The 12,967-nt window shown below is 42.6% G+C and overlaps 2 protein-coding genes across 8 annotated transcripts; both read left to right on the forward strand.

Annotated features, from left to right (window-relative positions):
• Positions 1–1,904: 1,904 nt before the first annotated feature.
• On the forward strand, positions 1,905–5,628 carry LOC139557255 (putative nuclease HARBI1). Of its 7 annotated transcripts, XM_071371810.1 has the most exons (9): positions 1,905–2,645; positions 2,733–2,909; positions 3,000–3,061; positions 3,144–3,230; positions 3,318–3,359; positions 3,428–3,601; positions 3,681–3,716; positions 3,815–4,762; positions 4,857–5,628. In XM_071371810.1, the coding sequence occupies exons 1-7, from the start codon at positions 2,582–2,584 to the stop codon at positions 3,714–3,716; spliced, it is 642 nt and encodes a 213-aa protein (XP_071227911.1). In that variant the 5' UTR covers positions 1,905–2,581; the 3' UTR covers positions 3,815–4,762; positions 4,857–5,628. The 7 variants fall into 7 exon arrangements, with proteins under 7 accessions (XP_071227911.1, XP_071227909.1, XP_071227908.1 ...); XM_071371808.1 differs by having other exon boundaries at positions 3,428–4,369; positions 4,651–4,762; XM_071371807.1 differs by having other exon boundaries at positions 3,428–3,716.
• A 5,331-nt stretch (positions 5,629–10,959) lies between these two features.
• On the forward strand, positions 10,960–12,703 carry LOC139557259 (cytochrome c oxidase subunit 4 isoform 2, mitochondrial-like). Its single transcript, XM_071371820.1, has 4 exons — positions 10,960–11,109; positions 11,545–11,709; positions 11,786–11,917; positions 12,118–12,703. The coding sequence occupies exons 1-4, from the start codon at positions 11,007–11,009 to the stop codon at positions 12,249–12,251; spliced, it is 534 nt and encodes a 177-aa protein (XP_071227921.1). The 5' UTR covers positions 10,960–11,006; the 3' UTR covers positions 12,252–12,703.
• The last annotated feature ends 264 nt before the right edge of the window (positions 12,704–12,967 follow it).

Consider the following 12,967-nt stretch of genomic DNA (forward strand, 5'->3'; position numbering starts at 1 on the left):
GCGCAAATAGACGTTGTGCAGGGATATCTTGGGGTGGTAAATCAGAGTTTATCAATTGATCCCAGAAATCTGCCTCGCGAGAATATGACCAAGGGAGGGTCGAAAACACATTACCAATACTGTCATTGGATCTTAAAATGTGCCAATGTATGTGAATGATTCCAGATCAATTGGATAAAACAATTCCTAAGAAGACCCACTTCTATCTGGAATTTTATTCCTCATCGTGTCTTCTCTACTTTTGGTGGCCTTAACTTCATGTTGTTTTGCAATTATAATATTGACAAAATTACAGTGAAAATTTCTGCTTTTCATCGGCAGGTTTTCTTGTCATGGTCCTTAATTTATAAACACAATTTTTCTCCACACAGATATTATATATGGAATAATCGGGATATATTGTATAAAAATACTTCTTTGTTTTTGGAATATTGGTTCCGAAATAATATCCTATTGGTGAGCCAACTGGTAAATGCAGAGGGTCTTTTACTCAGTTATAAGGAATTCTTATCACTTTACAAGGTCCCTGTAACACCTAAAGATTTTGCAAATGTAGACGCCATTCCCTCAGGTGTTGCTCTGTTATTCAGGAACGTGACCTGACCCTCAGAGCCTATCTTCTATTGACCCTGTTGACTCATCAGTAGGAAAGATTTGTTTCTCTTTTGGTCCATTCAACAACAGAGCGATACGCATGACCTTATGTCATGCCTTATTGGAATGGATTTATTGATATCTGTTGGAAAAAAGTTTGGATGTTGCCACACACATTTACATTACATTTAAGTCATTTAGCAGACGCTCTTATCCAGAGCGACTTACAAATTGGTGCATTCACCTTATGATATCCAGTGGAACAACCACTTTACAATAGTGCATCTAACTCTTTTAAGGGGGGGGGGGGGGGTTAGAAGGATTACTTTATCCTATCCTAGGTATTCCTTAAAGAGGTGGGGTTTCAGGTGTCTCCGGAAGGTGGTGATTGACTCCGCTGACCTGGCGTCGTGAGGGAGTTTGTTCCACCATTGGGGTGCCAGAGACACACATACCTACTTGTTAACAAAATTAAGGAAGTTTCCTTTCAAATGATTCATAAATATTATCCTGCCAACCACTATATGAAGAAGTTTAAGGAAAACATCAACTCAAATTGCTCCTTTTGTAATGACCTCCCAGAAACAGTGTTGCATCTTTTTTGGCATTGTATTCATGTAAGAAAACTGTGGCAAGACATCAGTAGATTTATAATTGAACACATTTATGAAGGTTTTACACTATTGTGGAGAGATGTACTGCTTGGATTCTTTACATACGATAGAAATAAGCTGAAACATTTTTATGTAATTCATTTCATTATTCTTTTGGCCAAATTTCATATACACAAATGTAAATTTACAAACAAAAAAACACATTCTTACCCTACAAAAAGAAATTGAACTGTATTTTAAGTTAAATACTAAGTGTATGTATGGTCCTTGTGTAATTGTAATGTGATATTGTACCCCCTAGCTCGATTGTCCATTGTATATAATCTATATATACTTGTGTTCCCTCATGTACTTTCTGTATTGATTTGTTGTTAAAAAAATTAAAAAATATTTTTTATTTATTTTATTTAAAAAATATATATATATAATAAAAAAATTAAAAAGTTTGTTAACGATTCCTTTAATTTGTTCAGAGCACTTTGAATAGCGGGTAGATAGAATGCAAGAATGCTTCTTTTTGCGAGACTGACCTTGAAAAAGGTCATGTTTTGAATTTTCTCAATGGCAGTATTAATCTGACCATTTTGTACCCCCTCTCCTTGAATTTTCTTTGCCATTTGTAAATCCACTCACGACTCGTAGCTGTATAGTCCGTTTGTTTGTGTTGTTGGTCTTGGCTAGCTTAATGTTCTGGGGCCTGTTGCACAAAAGTAGAATTAAGACATCCGGGATAAATGACTCAGCTGAGCTCAATGAAGCCAAAACATGTGCGTCCAGGCTTAATTGGTTGCACAAAGACCAAGCCAGGATGAGCAGACACGGATTCATTAAGCCAGGTGAAACCAATCCTGGATAGGTGCGCGCTCACGGCTCACTCAAATAGACCCCGCCACAGATCACAGATTAACTGATTTACCATGGCAACTAGAGCCGCGTACTTTTCCCCGTCGGAAGCACAAATCCTCATGGAGGCATACGAGGAGGTAAAAGATATAATTAAGAAGAAAGGCAACACCGCCACAGTGATAAAGCAAAGAGAAAAAGCGTGGCAAAGTATTGCAGACCGCCTGAATGCGTAAGTAGTGCACAATTACACACTCACCGCTCCGCTGAAACATCACAATTACAATTCAAATATTTAATTCACATCTCCAAAAATGCAGTTGTACTGTAATTATGAAACGGTTAAATTTTTAATTGAAATGCACTGCAGATATGAGTGAAATTGTGTAAAGTAACTCCATCACACTGTATAAAGCTATGATAAATTTTTTGATATTTTTACTGAAAACAAGACAAAAATACCAAGTAATTTTTTGCAGTGTGACTCCATTAAATGTGTGTGTGTGTGTGTGTGTGTGTGTAGATTAAACATGAACGGGCCAAAACGGACATGGCAGCAGGTCAAAATCAAATACAAGAACATTCTGCAGAATGGTATGGTCCCTGACTAATATTTAACAAAGCACAAGCATATATTGTACCCAGAAGGTGCCTGCTCACACATTGTCTGTACTGTTTTAGCAGTGAAAAAGAATACCCACAGACAAGGCACGGGTGGTGGGTCACCAAAGGCTGACCTTACCCCAGCAGAGGACATGGCCTTGGAGCTAAATAAAGGCAGGCCCGTCTTAGAGGGGATCCCTGGGGGGAAAGAGACGAGCATAGGTTCCTCCCAAGATGCCACCCGCTTCATTCAAGGTATGTCCTTCCATCTCTACATGGGATACAACCACATTCATATTGAATCAATTTGGACTGTCTGACTTTGGTTTACCTATTGCCTTGCAGTGTCTGGCAGCACTGTGTTCCTGTTAGAGCCACCAGCACAAGCACCAGACGATGCTGATCCAGTGAGTACTCCATCAAAGGCATACTGTAGGCCTGGCATGTCTTGTCTACTAGCTTCAATATGAATCCGATTAAATGTGATAGGGTGAAGGCCCCAGTGCAGCAGCAACAGCACATGATGGAGACGATGATGAGGAGGAGACCATCTCTCTGGATTCCAGAAGGCATGAGGTATCATGTTAAGACTGTGAAAGTACTATTTACTCTACAATGGTGAGGAGTCCTCATCAAAATCAAAAAATCTAATTTCTTTTACAGGACCCAGATGCTATACAGTGGGAAAACCAGCCTGGCAACATAGTGCGTATTAATAAAAGGACACCACATCCTGCCAAATTCCAGCTGCGCTAATTGTATTGTGTTCACAGAGCTCACAAGCTATCAGAAAGTTGTATGGCAACCACCTCCGGCGCCAAATAGACCTGGCAGACATAGACATTCAGTACAAGAAGAAAAAGATGGAAAATCTTGCACTGGAGTCCGAAATAAAAAAGAGGACAATTAGGAAACTGGACCTTGAAATAAAAAAACTTGAGAGGGAGGTGAGATATGCCTTCAATGTACACTGTATGCTAACTGTAACACAAATGTATTAATCATTATTTTTCTTTCCTCCCCCAGCTCCAAGAAGATGACACAGCTCAAAATAAAAATTAGGTATATTCTCGTAAAGTCAAGTGAGCCATGACATATGAGCTCTTATTGTGAGCACACAGGACGGTGGCATCTTTCTAAGGTTTTTTTTATTTTCCCAGCAATCAGTACAACCAAGTCATCGTTATAAGGCATCGCCCTCTTTTGCCCACCCCCCCAGCACCAGGTGTGGCCACTAGCCTATATGAAGGCCCAAAATTGTGTGTTCCTTTCTGCTCTGACAATGGCATGCCCATTCGTGCGAGATGTGGTGGATGAAGAAGCACTTGTGCTGAGGAGAGCCTTCAGGCGAGAAAGGGTCTTCAGGGACCGGTTGGACCCACTGGCCTTCCCTGATGACCATCTATATGAAAGATACAGGTTTTCTGCAGATGGCATCAGGTATCTATGCAGACTACTGGGTCCCAGGATTAAGCACCGCACTGCACGGAGCCATGCACTGAGTGTGGAGCAAATGGTTTGTGTGGCCTTGCGCTTTTTTGCTAGTGGAGCCTTCCTGTACTCAGTGGGGGATGCAGAACAGCTGAACAAGGCCACAATTTGCCGCACAATAAGGAGTGTGTGTCTGGCTATCAAAGCATTAGCAGATGTCTTCATCTCCTTCCCTGGCCACAGAAGACTCTGTGACATCAAAGAGGAGTTCTATAGGATTGCAGGTAAGAGGATCTACAAATTACAGGACAACTGTTAACACATAGTAGGATACTCATTACTTTGTGTGACAGGTTTCCCCAATGTCATTGGTGCAGTGGACTGCACACACATAAGGATAAAAGCCCCCTCAGGTGCCCATGAGGCCGATTTTGTGAATAGGAAATCCTTTCACAGCATTAATGTTCAGGTGAACATAACTTTTTGATATTGTACATTGACGAACACTCTGCATTGCCAGTGATGTGCATTGATTGGTGTAATATTCCTCATCTTATGATTTCAGATGGTCTGCAATGCTGACTGTGTGATCAGCAATGTTGTGGCAAAATGGCCTGGCTCAGTCCATGACTCCAGAATCTTTCGGGCCTCTGAAATCTATCAGTGCCTATCACAAGGTAAGCCACACAACCCCTATTTATAACCATCATGGCTGTGTCAAGAATATCACTGTGTTTATGAGGTAGTAATGATGAGATTTTGTGTTGACAGGTGAATTCTCTGGTGTGTTGCTGGGAGACAGGGGGTATGGCTGCCAGCCTTTTCTCCTGACACCTTTCACAGACCCCCAGGAAGCACAGCAGGCCTACAACCATGCCCATGCCAGGACCAGGGCCAGAGTTGAAATGACCTTTGGCCTCCTGAAGGCACGCTTTCACTGCCTTCACAAATTAAGGGTCAGCCCTGTTAGGGCATGTGATATTACTGTGGCTTGTGCTGTCCTCCACAATGTGGCCTGCCTGAGGAAGGAGAGGGCCCCCAGAGTGCCACCAGCCATGGACTGGGACAATCCGGCAATCTTCCCTGATGACGACAGTGGTCGGCTGCTGAGGGACCAATATGTGTTGAATTATTTTAGTTAGTATGTGTGCTTTCAATTTTGGTTAAATATGTCCTGCGGTGGCAGAGGAATTTGGGTTTTTTTGGGTCGTTTTTTGACGAATTTGGCCTCTTATGATGTTTGTGCGGTATACTGTGTGTAATACAAGGCTGCAGGGAGGCTACTGCATCCATTCATTTGTCTGTTCAGTTGATGTGTATGGATTTGTCCTGCATTTATTTTAGTGTGCAGACATGCAGGGTGTGTTATATACAGACCTTTGAATGTGTATGTATCATTTTGTATAATATGCTTGGATTCTGTGCTTTCCATCTTGTAGAGTCACTGTGACTTCAGTTTCGAAAGGAGCTGATGGTTTACCTGCTTTGTTTTGTCCTTATTCAATAAAGGAACATAATGTTACACATTGTGTTTTTATATTCATATGGAATGTGTATTTGTTTATATGACAGAGTACTAGGGCCACACTGAAGAAAAAGGATAAAGTCATAAATTTATGAGGCTGGTTCTTTCTGCAGAAAAGCTACATATTGTTTTTACAGTTTTGATACTTATGACAATGTGATACTTAATATTCTGGCACATCAGCATGTCTTTGTTTATGAAACCATACTGAAGTACAATTTCACGAAATGCCCCACATCTGTCATTTTAACAACTGTCCTCCTTTAAAACAACTGGTTACAATATTATGACTTGTGTTTTTTTCCCCTCTGTGGCCCTAATATTCTATCATTTTATATATAGCCTTATAGTCTATGGGAAACTGTAAATTATCTAATGATAGCAACATCATCTAAAAATCATTTTTTATCCAAAATCATTGAAATGAATGATCACAAACGTTTAAATAATAACAGTGGGTCTAGTTATATGTGATAACAATGTATAGTGAGCAGTGAAATAACTATTGGTTTCCATTTGTGGTGACTGCTGACTGACATTAGGGATGAGATTAAATAGATCCTGGAATTTAGCCTGGTCTGGAGCAGGCTAGCTCCACAGAATAAATCTCCATGGTAATTTATACCATAACATATCCTCCTGCCCCCTATCCATCTTTAGTGCAACCGGATTACGGATCAATTGAGCCAGGATCACCAAGATATCCTGGCTTAATCCCTTATCCTAGTTTTGTGCAACAGGCCCCTGGTCAGTAGCGAGCTAGTACTCACTTGAGTGACTGCTAGCATCGTCATGAAAAGGGGCATGAGTGAAGACATACAATATTATGTTATTCTAAGTAGTGAGAACACTAGGAAGCAGACCATTTTGAAAAGTAATCTTTAGACATGTGGTACTTTTCTTAAATGTAATTTTGTAATTTACTAAAACAAATCAGAGAACAAGAAAATTGCGTTTGAAAAAGGTAAAGTTTTTGCTGTGAGCCAATGGTGTAACCTAGGTAACCACCGGTTGTTTTTCCCACAGGTGAACAGGGTCGTGACATTCTATCTAATACCGATAGGGTCTATACCATTTAGGCTCGGAAGGACGTGGCCCATTATTTACCTTGTTACTTGGCAACGACCACAATGGTGTTTCAAACAACTGTCAGTCAAGGCGAGCTCATGAATATAAACTCCCCGCCTACTCAACCTGTTCTTTCAGGCGTCCTGATAGTTAGATGGTAGAAAATGTACGATTTCTTCAATTCTGAGCATTTTAATAGTGTAAAAATTTGATGGGTGATGTTTTGGTCATGCACATTTTTTTATTGGGAAGTAGGACGGGCTCCTAACCAATTGTGCTATTTTATCGACGACATAGATAATATACAGTTGGCTGGTTTTTCCGTGAATCGGCAAGACAGAACAGCTGCCTCCGGTAAGACAAGGGGTAGCAGACTGTGTCTACTTGTCCATTACAGCTGGTGCGCGAAATCAAATATTAAGGAAGTCTCAAGGTTTTGCTCACGTGAGGTAGAGTATCTCATGATAAGCTGTAGACCACACTATTTACGAAGATAATTTTCATCTATATGCTGGCACTAAGACCACACTCAATGAGCTGTATAAAGCCAAAAGCAAACAAGAAAATGCTAGTGACTGGGGACTTAAATGCAAGGAAACTTAAATCCGTTTTACCTCATTTTTATCAGCCTGTTACATGTGCAAAAGAGGAGAAAAATAAAACTCTAGAGCACCTTTACTCCACACACAGAGTCACGTACAAAGCTCTCCCTTGCCCTCCATTTGGCAAATCTGACCATAATTATATCCTCCTGATTCCTGCTTACAAGCAAAATCTAAAGCAGGAAGTACCAGTGACTTGCTGAATACGTAAGTGGTCAGTTGACGCAGATGCTAAGCTACAGGACTGTTTTGCTACCACAGACTGGAATAAGTTCTGGGACTCATCTGATGGCACTGAGGAGTTTACCACATCAGTCACCGGCTTCATCAATAAGTGCATCGATGACGAAGTCTCCACAGTGACCATATGTACATACCCCAACCAGAAGCCATGGATTACAGGCAACATCCGCACTGAGCTAAAGGGTACAGCTGCCGCGTTAAGGGGGGGGGACTCTAACCCAGACACTTAGAAGAAAACCCGCTATGCTCTCAGACAAACCATCAAACAGGCAAAGCGTAAATACAGGTCTAAGATTGAATCCTACTACACCACCTCCGACACTCGGCGGATGTGGCAGGGCTTACAAACTATTAAGGACTACAAAGGGAAGCCCAGCCACGAGCTGCCAGTGAAGCAAGCCTACCAGACGAGCTAAATGACTTCCATGCAAGCAACACTGAAGCATGCATGAGAGCACCAGCTGTTCCGGACGACTGTGTGATCATGCTCACCATAGCCGATAAACAGGTCAACATTCACAAGGCCGCAGGGCCAGATGGATTACCAGGACGTGTACACCGAGCATGCGCTGACCAACTGGCAAGTGTCTGTAATACCTACATGTTTCAAGCAGAACACCATAGTCATTGTGCACAAGAACACCAAGGTAACCTGCCTAAATGACTACAGACCGGTAGCACTCACGTCTGTAGCCTTGAAGTGCTTTGAAAGGTGGGTCATGGCTCACATCAACACCATCATCCCAGAAACCCTAGACCCACTCCAGTTTGCATACCGCCCCAACAGATCCACAGATGACACAATCTCTACTGCACTCAACACTGCCCTTTCCCATCTAGACAAAAGGAACACCTGCGTGAGAATGCTGTTCATTGACTACAGCTCAGTGTTCAACACCATAGTGTCCTCAAAACTCATCACAAAGCTAAGGACCCTGGGACTAAACACCTCCCTCTGCAACTGGATCCTGGACTTCCTGACGGGCCGCCCCCAGGTGGTAAGGGTAGGCAACAACACATCTGCCACGCTAATCCTCAACACAGGGGTCCCCTCTGGGGTGCATGCTTAGTCCCCTCCTGTGTTGGAGTCGTGGCCAAACACGACTCCAACACCATCATTAAGTTTGCTGACAACACAACGGTGGTAGGCATAATCACCGACTACGATAAGCCTATAGGGAGGAGGTCAGAGACCTGGAAGTATGGTGCCAGGACAACAACCTCTCCCTCAACGTGATCAAGACAAAGGAGATGATCGTGGACTACAGGAAAAGGAGGGCCGAGCACGAGCCCATTCTCATCGACAGGGCTGTAGTGGAGCAGGTTGAGAGCTTCAGGTTCCTTGGTGTCCACATCACCAACAAACTATCATGGTCCAAACACACCAAGACAGTCGTGAAGAGGGCACGACAACACTTATTCCCCCTCAGGAGACTGAAAATATTTGGCATGGGTCCTCAGATCTTCAAAAAGTTCTACAGCTGCACCATCAAAAGCATCCTGACTGGTTGCATCACCGCCTGGTATGGCAACTGCTCGGCCTCTGAACGCAAGGCGCTACAGAGGGTAGTGTGTACGGCATAGTAAATCACTGGGGCCAAACTTCCCGCCATCCAGGACCTCTATACCATTGATCCCCCCCCTTTTTTATGCTGCTGCTACTTTATGTTTATTATCTAGGCATAGTCACTTTACCCCAACCTACATGTACATATTACCTCAATTACCTCGACTAACCTCTATCCCTGCACATTGACTCGGTACCGGTACCCCCTGTATATAGCCTCGGCATTGTTATCTTATTGTTGCTCTTTTATTTTTTTATTTTGTTTATTTGTGACAAATAACATTTTATTTTATTTTACTGTGCGGGACCTTTAATCCACTCAAACATCAGTAATACAAAACACAAACAAAAAACTCTGTCCTTCAAAATACACTCAGAGCCCTACTCAGATCTGGTGACATGAGAGGACGGAACTGCTGCTCCAGTCAGCAAGCCATCATTCCCAAGAAGTGTTCAGCTGCAGATACAATGATTATTGATCTTTCCACTCCCGCAGTGCAGGTTATCGACATAGCAATAAATGCCAAACTATTTACTTTCTTCACGACAAGGGTATCTGGATCCTGCACCTTGTGAACGGCACCCATAGCACTGGACTGTGGTGTCTCCAGGACAACCAAACCACTAGAACATTCTTTAATTTTCTAGCTGACTCGGCATAGGAGACACGCTGAACATTTCTTATCCTAGCCATCTCTGCCTCCTTCACCCTTATAGGACATTCAGAGAAGTCATGGGCATGCTTCCCACCACAATTGCGACATCCAACGTCATCATCTTCCGCAGGAAAAATAATCAGTCAAGTCATGCTCTCTGCAAACACTTGACACAATGTCATGCCCAAATGGTTTGCAGTTGGAACACTGCAGTAACCTGGGGACAAATGCCCTCACAGGGTAACTCACATATCCCATCTTGACATGTGTAGGGAGCGGCTCCACATCAAAAACAGTAACACAGACATGCTCTTTATCTTTCTTTTCAATCGTCAAGCCCCAACTACTTCAGAAATGTTCATTCTTCTCAGCCCCAACTTCCACAAAGACTCCAGAAATAACACCCTTGATTGGTGCCCTGCTCTGAAAATCGAAAGCAGTCTTTCTCCTTGATTCTGTGAGGCGCAATACACGCTCTGTTTGTTTTACCAAAAAAATCTACAAAATTCCACTCCTGGTCCCCCTCACAGATTCCACAGAACCCATCACTTTCTTCACCATCTTGGCAACATCAAAGCGGATGTTCCAGGTACATCTTCCCATCCTCAAACTGCACTCCTACTACAAAACTGTTAAGTAGTTGTGACATGAGGAGTATGCTAACTAGACAGTGTTTTAACTGTGATTTTAGCTCTCTTTATCCATGCTTTAGCGACTGTAGTCCATCCAGTATTTTCAGCACCCTCATTGTCATCTTTGCTAGCGCCATCAAATTCAAAGTCAGTATCCGCTTCCGCCATTCTCTCTCACACTGACAGATCCCAACATCTACCGTTGGAGTCATGAAACCCACAATAACGTCTGCTAAATATGTGTATGTGACCAATAACATTTGATTTTAATTGATTTGAGAAGGGTTAGCCTTGCACAGGTGAGAGTGATTAGTCAATCAGTGCATAGCCTATAAACAGGTGTCAGAAGAAATTCTTAATCATTTTCTGAAGGTGAGCTTGTGGGCTGTAACTTCAGTAGCCAGTTAGCCCATGGATTTGACTTCTTCTGTGATTGCAAATTAGTCTTTGAAGTCCCTAAAGAAACTAGGCCATTTCATCTCAACCTTTGTTATTATGGCATTGCGCAGAGCGGGAAGGCCTGGGTTATTGTTAAAATACCTGGTTACTTTTGTACTTATCAGTTATGTGGAGATGTATTTTATTGGGGGTTAAATATTGTTCTGTCTCGTCCTCACCTGTCTTTCAGATGCTTCACCTGACAAAAGGATGTGTGGGGTGCTTGCTTTCCAGGCGAGCAGTTTTGGCACTGACAAACAGTGGTGCAAGGATGTCAAGCCATGACGACCACGGTAATCATTGACATTGAACTGCATGCATAATTGTCTGCTGGAATAATTTATTTAATATATTTTTTCTAATGTATTAAAAAGTCACTACACAGCCTAGTTCAGGTCTCTCCAACCCTGTTCCTGGAGATCTACCCTCGTGTAGGTTTTCACTCCAACCCCAGTTGTAACTAACCTGATTCAGCCTATCAACCTGCTAATTAGAATCAGGTGTGCTAGATTAGGGTTGGAGAGCTCTGGTGTTGTGTAGACGCTTTTATTCAAGCTAGGTACATTTGAAATGGCATGGCCTGCTGTGCCATTGCATTTATTATCAGCAGATGGTGGTGTTGACTTTCAAGTACTGAATGGTGCTACAAGCACATACCTGAGGTCTTCACCGCAAACTCTCCCACACATACTTTCTATCAACGATGTGTCCCATCTCCTGTACTGTAGAGGTCTCCGACAACTTGGACATGTCCCAGCCAATGTACTTGGATCGTCTGGACACCCCTCTGCCAGACAGACCATGGAAGGATGTCCTCGATTCTACGGATAAGAGCCTGAAACAGAAGGAGAAGGGTCCCTGGACTGCACTGTCCAAGGAGGAGAAAATCGCCTGTAAGCCCCTCTCATTCCTTTTCATGTCACAGCCTTTAATCCTGCTATTCTTAATATTTCTCCTTCTGTATCCCAGTGTACAGGCTGAAGTTCAACCACACCTATCCTGAGATGAAGAGGCCCTCCCATGAATGGAAGACTGTGATTGGTGGGATGTTCATAGTCTTTGGCATCACTGGTCTGGTGGTCTTTTGGCAGTGCCACTATGGTAATACTTAATTAAAGGGTATTTTAACATTTGGAGCATGCTCTCCAGATGCCTCATTCCTTCAACCTTATGCCATGTCTAAACTATTTTATGCTACTGCATTTCTCATGGTTGATTGCTAAACTTCCTCAAGCCATTATCACATGGATGGGCGATTGTTCCATCCTTACACTTGCTGTTCTTTTTCTCCTTTGTCCCAGTGTACCCACCCCAACCTCCTACCTTTGGTGAGGAGTGGCAGGCTAAGCAGATCCAGAGAATGCTGGATATGCGGATCAATCCAATCGAGGGCTTCTCTGCCCAGTGGGACTACAAGAACAAACAATGGAAGTAAAGGAAGGGAATAGACCACTGCTGGAAGGAGGAATGGTTCGACTTGAGCCTCTGTTCAGCCACCATAACAGCAATCCATCCATCTGAATCCATTCTTACTATTTAAGTAATAAATGACTAAACTGGTTTCCTTCTCTCTCCATCTGAGAAAATAACAGTATAATATGGGCTGCTTGTCCTCAACCTAATTTCTGCTTTAGTGTTCCTGTGGTCGTCTGTCTGATTTGGCCTTAAGTGAATGTGTCAGGACCAACAACAAAAAGACTACTTTTGTTTTATCCCCTTGCTGTGAAACTCAAGGCATATTTTGTTAGAGGAATTTCTAATCATGGTCAACTGTTCAAAGTATCAGTGTGTACACATCAAATCCTTATGCCTTTGTTCTCCTTCCCTAAAATCTGTTAAAATTGCAAATGTTAGTTCTGTAGAAATAAATTCAGTGTTCTCCATGTTCCAGATGGGTCTTTATTAGTTTCATGTAATCTACACATTACATTGGAATTGTATGACAGACCATTCAACATGTTCACTCCTTTAAACCATGGGTATCAAACTCATTCCACAGAGGGCTGAGTGTCTGGGTTTTTGCACTTCCCTTGTCCTTGATTGAGGAATTAAGGTCACTAATGAACTCTCCACACCTGGAGCATAATTGAAAGAAATCCTGCAGATACTTGACCCTCCATGGAATGAGCTCGACACCCCTGCTTTCTGCTA

The sequence above is a fragment of the Salvelinus alpinus genome, chromosome 28 (assembly GCF_045679555.1).
Source record: "Salvelinus alpinus chromosome 28, SLU_Salpinus.1, whole genome shotgun sequence".
NCBI lineage: Eukaryota > Metazoa > Chordata > Actinopteri > Salmoniformes > Salmonidae > Salvelinus > Salvelinus alpinus.